This window comes from Prenolepis imparis, unplaced genomic scaffold (assembly GCF_030444845.1).
Source record: "Prenolepis imparis isolate NDT839.2.m4 unplaced genomic scaffold, iyPreImpa1.0 SCAF_16, whole genome shotgun sequence".
In the NCBI taxonomy this organism is placed as follows: domain Eukaryota; kingdom Metazoa; phylum Arthropoda; class Insecta; order Hymenoptera; family Formicidae; genus Prenolepis; species Prenolepis imparis.
Window position 1 is genome coordinate 1,271,544 of NW_028141174.1, and position 17,140 is coordinate 1,288,683.

General features: G+C 31.9%; 1 protein-coding gene across 1 annotated transcript; it reads left to right on the forward strand.

The window, feature by feature from the left end:
• The first annotated feature begins 5,041 nt into the window (after window positions 1–5,041).
• Window positions 5,042–15,268, forward strand: LOC145946474 (uncharacterized). Its single transcript, XM_083056085.1, has 12 exons — window positions 5,042–5,365; window positions 5,448–5,510; window positions 7,205–7,408; window positions 9,422–9,740; window positions 9,850–10,059; window positions 10,347–10,400; window positions 10,528–10,584; window positions 10,700–10,753; window positions 10,869–10,961; window positions 11,080–11,169; window positions 11,293–11,438; window positions 15,143–15,268. The coding sequence occupies exons 1-12, from the start codon at window positions 5,042–5,044 to the stop codon at window positions 15,266–15,268; spliced, it is 1,740 nt and encodes a 579-aa protein (XP_082912211.1).
• Window positions 15,269–17,140: the final 1,872 nt, after the last annotated feature.

Below are 17,140 nucleotides of genomic sequence, written 5' to 3' on the forward strand. Positions count from 1 at the left end.
TCTAATCTTTCGTATATATGTAATTTTATCCTTTAAAAAATAAAAGTTTTATTTCGCATTTTACCGGTTTGAAAATAATTGAAATGGATTAATGAGATGTTTATGTTTAAAATGACACCAAACACGACATAAATCGGATAATTTTTAATTAAATTCGTAATAAACATTTTTATTTATTATCTATTAAAAATTATCCGATTTATGTAGTGTTTGGTGTCATTTTAATCGCAAAAATCTCATTAATTCATTAAGATTATTTTCAAGCCGATTAAATACAAAATAAAAGTTTTAGTTTTCATTTCTTAAAATGTTTACATGTTTACGAATGTGTCTCGATTCTCGGATCAGCTTATCTTTCCGAGCTGTTCTAGCGCTACTCGTCGTGTGTGAGAGCGAGAGCGAGATCGCGAGTAGAGAGCGAGCGAGATGACCTATCATCAAAGAGTTCCGAAGTCTCTTACAATGGGCTCTCCCCATCCATAGCAATTCACGAATGTAAACATTTTTAGAAATGAAAACTAAAACTTTTATTTTGCATTTAATCGGCTTGAAAATAATCTTAATGGTTTAATGAGATTTTTGCGATTAAAACGACATCAAACATGACATAAATCGGATAATTTTTAACTAGATAGGGTGAAGAATCTTACAATTATACAATTCTTCGAAGCGAAAATATAGCGTCAAGCGGAGCGCACCTATTTTGTTTTGTTATATGTTTATTTTCAAAAGACTACGCATCCAATCGAATTTATAAATAAAAAATTAATTAAATTAATAATAAGTAAAAAATAAATTAATATTATAAAATTAATATAAAAAGCTATAAATTAAAACCATAATTTGATTAAAATGCATGATTGCTTAAATGCTTAAATGCTTGATACCTTTGTTCCAAGAATAAGAAAAGATGAGTGAAAGTATGATTTATTGCATATATTTTCTACATTATATTCAATTAAGATTTATTAAGAAAAATTGATTTAAGAAAATTTATTTCATTGCACATGCGGATATACGTAAATTTTTCAGCTAAACCACGTTAAACGCGCCCATTGACATGATCGGTTCAGTGTTCAGTGTGATTCAGTGGAGTGATACTGTTAAAAGATGTTTATTTTCTCTTCAATCGTCATTAGTTTTCGTTTTTAATGTAAATGATATAAATGTTCCGCGTGAACTTATTATATAGATTATACGATTATCTCGCGAGAGAGAGAATGTGTTATATCATTTTATACACATACTACTGTAAGAAACGGTTTGACTTATAGGCTGCGTTCCGTTTCACGCATATGCGCGCATTTATCTATAATTCACGTTACGTTTATTATAGAAAATGCGCGCATATGCGTGAAACGGAACGCACCTATAGTGAATTATAGATGGTGTATTGGTTGCGTTGATGTATACGCGCCCGTTCTTGTAAGTAGTAGCTTATGGGCGGTGGCGATTCCCGCGTTTTGGCAGAGAGAGACAGAGAGAGTCTTTGTGATAATGCAGGCGTGAAGGCCTGTGGTTCTTTTTGGATATTAATTATTAAATGTGGGAGCCGGTGTGGGCTCTGGATGCGGTTCGATCGCGTTTTGACGGAAGACAGTTCCGTGGTGCTCGGGAAGAGTAATTTTGTGTAGTCGAGAAGTAACTGCTGTCGTGATTGTAGATATTTGCGTGTTAAGGAGGACGGACGGCCATATTTAAGACCGGTGTGCCGGACATGTGCATTTACACGTGCATACCAAGCCTTTGTTCCTGACCTGCCCCGTTGCCGTGTACGTGATTGAGTTCTCTAATTGAGAACCTTACACTACTTTTATTAAGTAACTGTGATAACTTAGTCATAATATGCGTCATCTCTATGTTACGTTCTCAATTGTCCAACAATTTCTTTCGAAAGTTTTCCAAGGTAAAGTAGTGGCCGTAGCGCAAGGAAACTCATATTAATTCATATTAAGTGAATAAAAATTGTTAGCCATTGTCTATTTAATATTGAAAAATGTATTTCTTATAGCAATTGTATGATTTTTTTATTGCTCTTCAAAATCACATATGTTGATACATATACTTAACTGCAATATATATTGTGTCTTTTAAAACTGATAAGTCAGTTAGGAGAAAATCCCTATATTTTTCTAAAAGGTTATAAAAACTCAATTTTGATCATTTAAAAAATATAATCTTGTAATAATGTGTTACAGTAATATTATAAATAAGTTGTGTAAAGATATATCATACTTTCAGTAATGGTAGCTACCGGAATGACAGTTTTGATGGCAGCTAGTGAGGAGAATTTGTCAAGTAAAGCGGAAAGTACTACACACACTTGGTAAACCAAAATACTTGTTCGTAAGACAGTAAAATACAGCATTATGGTCAAAAGAATATTGAATCATTGATTAAAGAAGATGTAACTACTTGTTCCACGAATATTAGTGAGTACTAAAAATTTAGACATCTGTCAAATGAAATTTATGAACATAAAACATAAACATATTGTAATATTTATATTGTAACTTTTATTTATATTTTCCTAAATTGTATCTCACACACAACAAATTAAGAGAAAATAATATTAATTTAAAATTTATACTGACTCCTTTAAACAATTACTCGCTTTAATTATCCTGATTTTGTATGTTGAGTGTTCTTTTTAAAAAAATTTATATAATATATATATTTATATAATTTATTTTTGTTACAGTAGAAAAAAATCAATGCAACCTTACAGTAAAAATTGTCCAATCTGTATAACTAATCAGATTTGTGAGACCAGAACTTCTAACATTACGAGCTGCTTCCATAACGTCATCCAACGGTGAGTGAATGTTTCAAGAGAGTTTATCTATGATATAGTATATATTATATAATTATACTTATATAATTTTTTATTACCACACACATATTGAATCCCAAGCTTATAGTCTGTATAGTCTATATATAGACTAATCTTAACTGGATAAAACAAATGAGGATGCTTACGTCAATTAAATATATTTCATTTGTTCAAATCTCTGTATTGTTTTCGCTGTACTGTTGCTACAAGTCATATTCATTTAAAATTGATTAAAAAATAAAGTCTTGTTATTTATATAAAATTGTATAACTATGGATCTCTCAAAATTTAATCAAGTCTATTTTAACTCTATTTTAGTTCATTTTCTATTATCAGAACAATTGAAATAACATGGGATTATAAAAATATTAATAAACAAATATACATATATATACGTATTACTTTTTTTTTATTTTGAATATATTCTTGATGCAAAAATGAGTACCAATTAAAACATTATAATTATAAATTAAAGCATTATATATTACCGCACTACATTACGCGCCAATAACAACGATTTTTTGTTTACTGCCGGTACTGGCTGCTCTATATACAATTCTTTGAGTATCGCGCCCCGCGTGCCGTCTCAGAAAAAAAAACCTTATTTTTTTTATATTTATTTAGGATTTATTTGAAGTTACAAACGCTTAGAAGCATTGAAAGAAAGACTGTGATTGGTCTATACGCCGCTTTGAAGCATTTGCAGCGTCTAGTAGATCCTACACTTCATTAACTTATGTAGGCGTGTATTTTGTGTGTGTGTGTGTGTGTGTGTGTGTGTGTGTGTGTGTGTGCGTGTGCGTGCGCGTGCGTGTGCGTGTGTATCCCAGAGCAAGCGTGACATTTGTTAAAATAGGCATATTATTTTTATATATAAACACACATTATGTATATTTTGGTAAATTTTTCTAAAATATGATAAATTTGGGGAAAATTTATTAACAAGTTGGAGAAATTCAGTTTTAGCCATCTGGCAACACTGTTAAAAGTGATTGTATGACGCTTGCGCAGACGCAGATGCCTGTATGTATGAATTCGTGCCGTTTGTGGACTATGTGGACGTGGACGGGATCGGACGTGTTTGAACGCGTCACACGCGTGTTTTGTGTTCTATTTTTGAATTTCTCATCTTAAAACGATTTTAAAGTATACCTCATTCTCTTATTTTCACACTCATTAAGTATTAAACTCTGTTTACCTGTTGATGACTGATAAGTCTAGCGCTGTAAGTTGTGCACAAATATCTCTTTGTTGTTAACGTTTAGTTTATTTTGTACGTTTCGGTTTTAATTTCGGACCATCTTCAGCAATAGATTAGATAAAGATAATTGTAAAATAGATGAAAAAATTTGCTTTATTATATATAAGACAAATATGCATAATAGGTGATATAAACATGCATGCTTCTCATGATCCTTAAAAATATTTGCGTACTATGCTAATTAAGAGCCTAGTGCGATAAGTTGTGCGCAAATAGTTTTAAGGGTCATGAGAAGCATGCATGTTTATATTATTTTGTTTGTAATACTTAACACCAGAGTCTTCTATTTTATTGTAAATTTTATTTGTTACAATTTTTTGCAAATATGTTGCATATTGTATATGAAGTAAATTGAGAAATGTGTTGTTTTATATGACTTAAAATATGTATTTTTTAATTTTACTTTAGTTCTTTTTGGCATACCTCTTGTATTATTGTTTTGAACATTTTTTTACGACATGAGAAAATTTTCATATTTCATTTTAAGAATATTGGGTTAGAAAGAAGATATTATAGAAAATAATCTTTTTTTTCAGTAAATAATAATTGGAGATTGAGCAGAAATCAATGCTTTAATAAGCACTTAGTTACTCATTAATGTAATTGATCCCTAACTTTTAAATTTTTGCTGAATTTAAATATAATTAATTATTAATGTATTAGGCACTAATTTTTGCTAAGCGTGATCAGAGTACTTATATTTTTATTTATTATGTTTCCAGATGGAAATTATAGAAGGAAAACAAAATGGATCTCAATTGTATGTTTATAAGAATTATACCTATTGTAGGGACAATAGATATGATCATATTTATCGGTGCTCAAAACGCAGAACTGAGAAATGTTCTGCAGTATTAGAGAAAGAAGGAGAATCTTATACTTTGAAACATAGACATAATCATTCTGAAAAGCAATACATTGTTGAAATTCATAAAATGAAAAAAGAAATGGTTCATTTGTGTAAAGAAACAACAGAATCTTCTAGACATATATTTGATACAGTCTCTCGTAATAATTTGAGAGTTGCACCATATATTTCATACAATGGTATAAAATCCATTCTCAGTCGTTACAGGGCCAAATCACGTCCAGATATTCCTGCTGATTTACATTCTTTGCACGAACAATTAAAAACGTATATACCTACAAATAATATTTATAAAAGTTATGCAACGTCGTCTGATAACAAAATAGCGCTTATTTTTAGTAATGATGTATTATTAAATGTACTCTCTGAAGCATGTGAAATTTTTGTGGATGGAACATTTTCGGTAATTTGTTTTTTTACATATTTTAAATGTTTTATTTTTTTATTTATATTTACAAATATCAAATAAACATTTATATTTCCAGATTGTGCCAAAGAAACCTAGTATTGCCCAGTTGTATACCATACACGTTCGCTATATAGATACAGTATGTAATGCATACCTGTGTTTGTTACTAAAAAATTATTTTATTTATATAAGATGCAGATACATATGCTAATATACAGGATGTCACAAAGTAAGTATGTTATATTGTTACTATGTAGTTTACTCGAAAAAATAAATCAACTTTTTTTGCAATTTTTCGCTTTAACGCTTTCTTAAAAAGTTAATTTATTTGTTCTGAACGAGCACAATTTCTATCCGATTTAGTAGAAAGCAACAATTTGTACCGTTGATAACAGTTGAACACCAAGTGTCATGTTAAGATTCTGCAAAATCTTTTAAACGAAAATGCTTACAAATACTTTTAGCGCAGTTGATGTCTGAACATATAAAATTTTTTTACTTTTTCTGGCTTTTCAATATCTTTTTCTATCAAACTTGCTCTGTATCAATTTTTAAAAAATGTTTCCACACATACTTATACCTTATCTTATTTGTTGTATTGCATAAAAGCAACTTATTAAAAACTAGGCTGTTCGATGTTTTATTTGTTGTTAATTAATATTTATTTTATTATAATTTATTTCTTATTTAAATTCTTATTTTCAAATCTTATTTAAATTGGCAATGCATGACAAGATATTTGGCATTCAACTGTTGTTAACAGTACGAACTATTGCTCTTTACTAAATTGGAGAAACCGTACTCGATCAGAAGAAATAAATTAACTCTTCAAGAAAACATCAGCGAAATAGTGCTAAAAACAAAGTCGTTTTATTTTTTTGAATAGAATACATGGTAGCAATGTAGCATATTTATTTTGTGACACTATAATATCTGTGTTATAAGTTTAGTTCGAATGAGATCGCCAATGCAGTCCAATACTTAACAATTTACCTTCTCGCTGAACATCCTCAATCAATGACAGAGCTGACCACAGATAATTATTTTATTCTTTTTATTATCGTTTCTCGCTTAACGCTCAACACACAAGCAATGAATTGTGTTAGCAATCTCATCTTTAATTATAAACTGTTTTTAATATATGCGTTATAATATGTGTTTATAATATATACAGGGTGAGGCAATTACTATATTGCCACGTTGAATATCTCAGAAAAACACATCATAACAAAAAATGTTTTAGACAAAAGTTGTAAGGTTTGGAGGGAGACATAAGATAATTTTATTGGTTTAAACATAGAGATATACAACTTTTTGAAAGTCAAGATAAACTTGAATTTTTTTAATGGGAATTCCTATTTTTTTATTATGTAGAATGATTCTAGTCGTCATTCTGCGGATAAAAGTGTCAGCATTTCACATTTTATGCTCATACTTATCATAAAATTTGAAATATCTTGTAAAGTACTCAGTTTTCGAAGATCTTATTTTAATATTTTTATATGTAGAATGAGACGAGAGTAATCGATTGATGCAAAATACAGAAATATCCATGTTTTTCTTGTTTATCTCTGACATTTTTATGCAAAATGACAAGAATCATTCTGTGTAATAAAAGATAAGATCCTATTTAAAAATCCTAAAAAATTCAAGTTGACCTTGACGTAGTCTTCAAAAACTATCTATGTTTAAACCAATAACGCTCGAAGCCTTACAATTTTTATCTAAAACATTTTTTGCTATGATATGTATTTTCTGAGATATTCAAGATATGGCAATTGTTATTGCCTTATTTTGTATATGTTACATTTTATTAAGACACACAATTTATAGGGAATAGCAACAGTTTTTGTGCTATGTGAGGCACGTTCTGCTTCTCTCTATAAAGCAATGTGGGAGAAAATTGTTTCACTTGCACCTGGTCTGAATAAAAATCTCAAATTTATCATGGCGGATTATGAGAAAGCGGCGATATCAGCAATGAGTGAGCAATTCCCAACAGTTACTATCCATGGTTGCTGGTTTCATTACTCACAGGTATTTTGAATAATAATAATTAATTAGATTTAAATAACTTGTTATATTTTTGAGAGCTTTTTATGATATAAATTTATCAAATATTGCTATTATCAAATATTACTGTTATAATCACATTTATCAATCTTTATTTGCTGATGTTTCACAAGCATTGCGTTTTATTTTAGAGGATTTCGAATATTAATATCTACTATTAGTAAACAAATCATTAACAATATCCTGACAGATTGGCAGCACATTCGATCAGAATTTAGTCACAAAAATTGATGTCATCTGTGTCTTCGTTAAGCTTGTTTTTTACTATCAAAATCTATCGACACGACACAAATTAGCAGCAAAAAATGCGCACAGTCTGTTGTGTATTTAATTAAAATGCATTTAAAAAGTCATAGAACAGCAGGTCTTAGACCGTCTTAGAGGTCTTAGGAATAAGACCTCTCGTTTTTGCTGTCAATTTGCTATTGTTCTTTTTTGACAGATTTTGTTAGATTTCTGTTTTGACATTTTTCCAAAATTTGTATTAGATACTTGCAAAAATCTATTTCTTGACATATTTGGCTCTCTGGAATTGTAAGCCCTATAAAGTAAAGTAAAATATTTAAGTAGTAAAAGATTGACAAATGTAATTATACAATCGAAAAATAGTCACTGCTAATAAATATTTATTTTTCTTTGTATTGTTTTGTATTTATTTTTCTTTGAAGAATTAGGTAATTTTTTATGTTACTGTTTTATTACAATGTACATTTTAATAATCGAAGAAGTGTTTGGAAATTTATTTACTTTAGTGTTAAAATAATATATTTTGAAAATATGAAACTTTTTTGTGATTGTTAATGAAAGTTAGAGATGTGTTTCATATTATTACCGATCAATCATATGTGTGACTCACAGACATACATATATTACTTATATATCTACTCACATAGAAACTCATGCAAGACAAAACAATAAATGTGTCGTACAATAATATGTAAATGACAATATATTAATTATTATTATTAGAGAAGAAATTGGAAAAATTAGAGGAAGTATGTATACCAATAGTGGAGTAGCGGCCATAGAATAAAATTCCATTAAGATGCTTCTCCATAACGCAGCGATTTTGTCAGGATAAAATTTCTAAATGATATTTGTCCAAAAATTGATATATTCAATTTAGAATATAAATAATTCACAATTATTGTTATATTTATTATATAATGATTGTAATATTTTAAATTATAACATTTCAAAATTATAATTTCAGAATAATTGTACATTTTTTAAACTATACATTGATTTATTTTATTTCACATTTTAAAAGTAATAGAACAAATGTATTTATCAATTATTGAGTAATTTCTTTCCAAATTTAATTTTGCAAATATTTCGCCAAGATGATTTGCCATAATGCTGCTGTTTTGTTGAAATACTATTTAGAAATAAATTGTGCAAATATTTATTAATATAGTTGATGAAAGATTTAATTTCTACATGTATTGTTCTAAATATAGAGACATAATAGAAGCATTCCAAATTTCATTCACATAAATCATAATTTTATAAATGTTTTCCTATCGGGGTAACTATGTAATCTGATTGATCCGTGCTTATAAGGTGCACAAATGTTATGGTGTGTAAATAAACTTTTCCTTCTGTTTATAATGCGCAATTTCTTAGACCTCGATATTCGCACATTTCATAAAAACGTCATATGCTCAACATTTCAAAATAATTTAACAAAAATTTTGATATATTATAAGAAGTCTTTAGTATTATCTGCACATCATTTCTCATTTTCTACTTTTAGCTAAAAACTGCTCAAAAACAAAATGGTATTACACTTGTGGAACAATTCCTCTACTATTTAGGAAATAATTTTGTTTTCTTTTATAAAGAGAGAGAAAAGAAAAAAGGGAGGGAGAAAATTTTTACTATAAATTTTGTAATAAATAAAATAAAATTTATTACAAATGCATTTACAACAGCATTTTCATAATTTCTTAATAAAATTATTTTTTGATATTACAGGCTCTTATTAGAAGATGGCGACGGTTAGGTTTGGATGATGCACCTAGTGAATTATTGTCTATGGCAAAAACAATGGCTTTGGCGCCGAGTGATTTGTTTGAAGAGTCATTAAATATTATGCAAATATTTTCTAATAATTTAACAAATAAATATCCAGCAATTGCTGATTTTATACAGTATATTAAAAATACATGGTTACCAATTGCATCTAAAGTATCCGTATATGGATGTCCCAACCGTACAAACAATTTGGTTGAAAGTTTTTACGGGAGTATTAAAAAGCTAGGACCCACTTCTTCTAATCTGTGGAAATTTTTAGGTTTGTTGTTATTATAAGTTGTTCATAATTCAAATATATCAATATATATAATATACAAGTAATATAAGTAATATATTATCCAATAATATAAAATCACAAAAATGTCTAGATGGAGTCAATCATCTTATAATTAATCAGACGCTAAATTATGAACGCCTTCAGCTTGGCCACTCCTTAAAACGATTACAAACAAAATTTCACTCTTATAAAAACAAAAAAATCGAACAAGCACAGATAAACTTAGTTACTGGAAGAATATCATTGCAACAATTCTTACAGATATTTGTACGAACTGAATGTGAAGAAAAAATATCTGAAGGTATGTCTAACTTTATATATATATATATATATATATATATATATATATATAGGCGTTGTTCGGGGAGATGCTATCAGACGCTAACAGTGTCGTTCTATCTTTGTTCAACTTTCAATAAGTAACAAAGATAGAAGCACTAATAGCGTCTCTTCGAACTCAGCCATTGTGTGTGTGTGCGCGTGCGTGTGTAGTATATATATATATATATAAGTATATATGTATATACTTATATCTTTTATAGTAAAAAATACATATTTTTAGATATTTATAAATTTCTTCTTTTTTAGAATATACGGTAGATTGCTTTTATCCCAATGATACAGTAACAGAGAGCGTCAGAGGTATAACATTTTATTTTATTCACACCTATGTATATATAAATTACAATTATAAGATATAATTATATAACAAGTGTTGAAATATACACACGTAATCATTTCTAATGGTCTATAATTATAATTTCCTTAGAATATGCAGAAGATGACTGCGTGTATGGCAATAATATAGTAACAATGATAAATGAAGGTACAGTAATTTTATTTGTATATATATATATATATAATTAAATATTTTGTAATAAGTGTGTTGAAATTTAATCTATATAATTGTTTTTAATATTTCATAATTTTACTTTTTTCAGGATGTGGAGAAAATGATTCTATTTCTAGTAATATATTAACAGAAAGAGTCTCAGGTACATATTTTTTATTTACACACACACACATATATATATACATTGCATATTATAAAATTTATAATTAAATTTTAAATTACATATTTTTAATTTTCTATGATTTTATCTTTTTCAGAATATGAAGGAGATAACTGCGTTTATGATGACAATTCAGGATGTGGAGGAAATGATTCTATTTCTAGTAATATACTAACAGAAAGAGTCTCAGGTACATATTTTTTATTTACACACATACACACACACATATGTCCATTGCATATTATTATAAAATTTAAAATTAAATTTAAAATTACATATTTTTAATTTGTTGATTTTATCTTTTTCAGAATATGAAGGAGATAATTGCGTTTATGATAATTCAGGATGTGGAGGAAATGATTCTATTTCTAGTAATATACTAACAGAAAGAGTCTCAGGTACATATTTTGTATTTACACACACATACACACACACACACATATGTACATTGCATATTATAAAATTTAAAATTAAATTTAAAATTACATATTTTTAATTTGCTATGATTTTATCTTTTTCAGAATATGAAGGAGATAACTGCGTTTATGATGACAATTCAGGATGTGGAGGAAATAATTATATTTCTAGTGATATACTAACAGAAAGAAGGATTTATGGAAAGGGAAAAGTTAATAACAATTACATCTCTGTTAAAAATATGAAAAAAGTAAAAATTTCTCTTTCAAGACTTGATGATACACTTCAAAAGAGAAGAAGGATTCCTTTAAGGGATAAGACGTATGTATCTAATTTATACAAATAGAAAAAATTATTTCTATATATTATAAAATAAGACACAGGAATGGTTGAATGCATAAAAATTAATCTTTAAAAGTTGTGCAATTTGAAAACTAATTTTTAATTAAAATTTTTAATACAATATTCTATTAAACTATTCCGACTATTTTTATTTTATTTTATGTCTACAAAATTAAAATAGAATCATTGAATAAACATAATATAACATCAATGTGTGTGTGTGTGTGTGTGTGTGTGTGTGTGTTATAATTTTCCAATGTAATGTCAATCAACAATGTAGCAATATAACACGTCTTATTGTATATAACAGTTACATTGTTAGAAAATTATAACACTTATGTTACATTATTGTTATTTAATGTTTACTGTATGGGAGGAGTTATGTTTACATATCTCCGTTAATCAGGTTTAATAAAATTCGTTGTACTATATAAATCAAAATTTTTCTTCTACCTTAATGTTTAAATGTAAGCTTACTTTGATACGTAATTTACAATTTCTAATATATATGTACATATCAAAAGAGATTAATCCGACTGTTTAGGTTATCACAGAGAAATCTGAAAGCATCCATATGATTTTCTTGTGACGCCTAATCACTCTTTAATACTACTAATAAATGTTTATCCAATTATATATAAATCAAAAATATGGAATATGTGTACGAATTTTGATTATAAATATAACAGATATTTTATTAAAAAACAGTTTGGCAGCAGAGAAAGAAATCACATTGGTGATCTTGTGATTTTACAATTATTTTATATCTATTTAATATTGTTGAAATTGCTATTTGGTAACATTTGTGCTATATTTGCAATAAAATCTGTACATATAACATATTTCCATATTTTTTATTTTTATATATATTATGGCTGCTACTTTTTTTTTTAGATAGACATATTATGGCTGTGTATACAATATACGTAACGTAAACTATAGATTTCTAGTACTGGCAGTGAATTTCGGAATAGCCTAAGTAGGGCAATTCTAGCAGTATTAAAAAGTGGATGTGCGTAAGACTTCACAAGAAAATCATGTGGCATGGCCGCTCTCAGGCTTCTTTTTGGTATCACAGTAGGCTCACATTTGAACATTAAGATCACAAACAGGAGAAATATTTTGAATCAGATAGTTCTACGAACGTTATGAAATCCGATTAATAGAAATGTGTAAACGTAGTCGTTATAAAGAGATTTTTTGCAAAATAAGCAAAAATTTTTTATGCAAAACTGATTACAAAACTTAATACAAAAAATTTATATTTATAATTATTTTATTACTAAACTTGAAGCTAAAATCCTTAAATTGTTTCCTTAAATTCTATGCTCTATTAATGTATTAATATAGTACATAATGTAATGTACAGTGAACTGTAGATATTGAATCCTTTTCAAGTGTAAAAGTGCAAGGTTTTTGAACACACCAATTGGCTATCAAATAGGGACCTTACAGATTTTCTATATCGATTAGGGCTGCGGTCAAGACTGGACTACGAATGCTTCGACACATCATTCTATCTTTATTCTCATGGAATGTAGAACTAAGATAGAATCATGTTTCAAAGCATTCGTAGTGCAGTCTTGACCGCAGCCTAGCTATTGAAGTAGCACTTGTGCACTCAAAACGAATTCCATACCAGCGGGTCAATGTGTATTAACGTAATATAATACTACAATAGTTCTTTCATAAGCATGAAAAGTATATTTATTTCTTACAGAAATACTCACAGTTCATCGAAAACTACAAATAAAACTTTTCTTGCAATGAAAATAGCAGTTCGACAAAGCCAAAATTGTCGAAACCGAAGGACCTGCAGAAATAAGCGTAAATAATATAGTTAAACGTATATCTCCACTAAGCGTATGCATAGTGCAAAAAGAAAAAGGAAAAAAAGTAGAGCTTTGCGGCACGATCCGAGTATATCTAATAATAACGCGTGATCGCGGAGAGAGAGATGTAAGGAGAAATATAATCTTTCGGGAAATATAAGCAGTCGGGATTTTGTTTCTGAAAAATGAGAGTTGGCTCGTCCAAGTTGAACGACCGTAAATGTACGATCGATTCCCGAAGATTGATTTGTAGCAAAATATATTTGGTATAGCATCAACGTGTAATTTTCAGTTCTCTTTTACGCTCGGCATTCATCTTTTTTCGGTCTTATTTTATCTCTCTCTCCGACACATGGCTGTGCATTTGAGCATGTGATACTTATTCATATCTATAATATATCATATAAATATTAAAAATAATAGTAAAGACAATGTGTAATAAAAATCGAATGTTTTTTTTATTGTAATTATAACTACCGAATGTATTTGTGACAGCGTTTCGACTCTGATTCGTTTTATAAGTAGCGACGTAGATTTTAGTTAATTCGGCAGAAACAGTTGTTTGGTTCTATTTAATTTCTTGCTTCATATTCTCGTTGTCTAAGTGTATGAGCACAAGGGCGACGTAAAAGACGTAAGTCAATATTACAATATTTCCGAAAAATGTTATTAAATTCCATAATAACTATATAGCATGTTAAACTTACGACATACGCCGAAGCTTATGCGCTGTTTACATCTACGATTTACGCTGTTACGTCGCCTTTGTGCTCACACTCTTATGCAAAAAAGTATTTTGTAGATTTCATAGGTGCAACAAAATTAGATGTTGTGTGTTAGGGCCACCGCACAAGCTTTTTTGTAACGCGTTATATTACATTAAGCACTGACCGTTAACTTAAACTCGTACGTAACTTCAGTCAACGCACAAAGAAAATCGTAACGTTGAAAGTAACGCGTTATAAAAAAAACTTGTGCGGTGGCCCTTAATATAAAGCGAGTGTAATGTAATAATTTTTTACGTGCAATAACTCCTGCAATAAATATATTACTATTTACGTGTAATAAATATACTATTCTTTAGGTCATTATCGTTTAATTGTTTAAAAAATTCCTCTTCATCATTGCTCTTTATTGTAAAAGATTAAATAATTTATAAATAAAGAATAATTATCCAAAATAAAATTTTGCAACCTTAGGAAATACGTTATCTGTGCTTTCGAATAGAGAATTGTTTTAATTATATGCAATGAACGATATATAATTTCGCAGTCTTATATACAGCGTTTATGTTATATTACGTTATTCTCTAAATCATTCTTCTTATAAAACACTCTTAATCATTATCTATTCATCAGACACATTAAAATACACTTTGTTCCGTTTTAACATTAAGGTTTTGCGAGAAATGAAGTTTACATATACATGCCAACGCGAAACAAATACAGACTTATCGTAGTGCAATTAAAGCGTTAAATTTGTATTTTTTTTAAGAGAGGGAAAAATACATGGAGAATACCTTCAATACGATTTACCAGCGTGCAATACTACATTGTGCGCGCTCTTGAGAAAATTTGATCCGTGTTTCAGCACCGTGTTAGGCCGCGCCGCGCAATCTGCAGGGCGAGCAAGTGAGAATACACAGAAATCTCTTGACGAGAAGATTCACAAACGTTAACGTCCCCGGTGCGCTTCGCAAAGGCTGACGGTATCGTTGAAACCTGTCGTCGCACTCTTCGTCCTCTTCGTATTCATAATTGTAATTGTACGATGTTGAAAGATAACGCGGATAATAATAAGAGTAATATTGACGATGACGTTGATGACGCTGATGCTGTTATTGATAAGGATGCTGGATACGATGCATGCACCTCCTAGTCTCCAAGTCGCTGAGTCCTGGCAGTGAAGGGCGGGCGAGTGTACGCGCCGACGCTGTATTATATTATATTAATTAAAATAGAGAAAAATTTCTGTCAAGTTTAAAACTTAATGATATTCACATATTTTAATGCTCACAAAATATGATTAAATTAATCGTTTTAATAATATAGATGCAATGAGAGAGATGATTATATAATTAAATATCGCTGACACATTTCCTAACCTCGAAAGACCTATATCTTTATATCCCGGCCCCCACCACGGCGGTTTCCTCTCCCGGGCAGCCAGGAGGGGTCGTCCCTCTCCTCCCGGGATTCAGGGGAGAGGGGGAGTCTCCTTCTTCTTCCCCGTCTCTCCCGCTCTCTTTCGGCCTCCTTCTTCTGCGTCATGACGTTGTAGCAGAAGGAGGAGACCGCCTTCCACGCGTCCTCGCTCCCGACCATCGTTGCAAAGATGGTCGGGAGCGAGAGGTCTTCCCCGATTACCTGGACAAGGACACGGCGCTCTGTTGCCCACGCTGGGCAAAACTCCAGCGTGTGCTGCGCCGTGTCCCTGTCCTCGTCGCAGTGGTGACACTGCGTTGTGCGCTCCTTCCCTATTTTACACAAGTACTCGCCGAAACATCCATGTCCGGCGAGCACCTGCGTAAGATGAAACGACATTTTGCCGTGAGGCCTGTCTACCCATTCTTGCAGTAGTGGCCTCACGGCCCCGACAACCCTGTTCCCTGAGGACGTGGGGGGACACCCAACAGGTGCTCCCCCCAGTCCTCCACCATCCGTCGCCGGGCCTGGAGTCTGACTGTGCCCCGAACCCTGTCCGTCACGATGAAGTTCATCCCACTGAGCTCCCTGATTCGCTCATACACTCTCTTGTGTGTAAGAGCCAGGAGCTCCATGGGGGGTAGTCCCGCCAGGATCGAGGCCGCCGCATGCGAAACCGTTCGATAGCCGCGGACGACGCGGATGGCCACCCTCCTCTACACTCTGCGCAGCGCGTCTCTGATGCGCCTTGTGGCCACCGCCTTGTCCGCCCGGGGCCCCGTAGAGGGCCACCGAATTTACTGTATTCGCATACAACCTTCGCACTCTGTCGTCCGGTCGTCCCAGGTTGGGTAAAAGGCGGTTAAGTGCAGCCGCCACCCCATCTACCTTTCCGACCAGACGACTAAAGTGCTCGTCAAATCTCCAGGTCCCGTCCAGCCAGAGACCCAAGTATTTCATACTTTGTCCCAGCCTGACGGGAATGTCGTCCACCATTATCTGGGCCTGTGGTGGCGTCCCTCGAGTGCCATCGTGGAAGAAGATGGCCTCAGTCTTTTTGGGAGCTACCTTCAGGCCTAGCCCTTTGATTGCGCGCACAACGCAGGCCACCGTTATTTCGGCGATCCTTCTCGCCTCCCCCCAGTCTCTCCCCCCGGCGAGCACTATTGTGTCGTCTGCTCTGCATAGCAGACGACACTGCAGCCGGTGGGGAGGGCAGTACGGAGTATCTTATCATATGCGATGTCCCACAACATGGGGCCGAGTACCGACCCCTGTGGGACACCGTAATACATCCGCCTTCCGCAAAGAGTACCGTTTCTGTCACGGTACTCTAGGCCTCTTGCTTGGAAGTAAGAGCCTATAACCTCCACGAGATATTGAGGGACGCTATGTTCTAACAGAGCGTCCCTCACCTTATCCCAGGGCAGGGTGTTGAAAGCGTTCGTGATATTGAGCGCTACCGCTACGACCACCCTGCCCTCGCTAGTGTCGGACTCCACGAGGGATCGCACCCGGTTTATTGCGTCCGTGGTGGACCTTCCCTCGCGGAATCCGAATTGCTCCTCGTGAAGGTTCGGCCCCACATCCCTTAGGTGCCGGACGAGTCGGTCAACTATTATTCTTTCGAATAG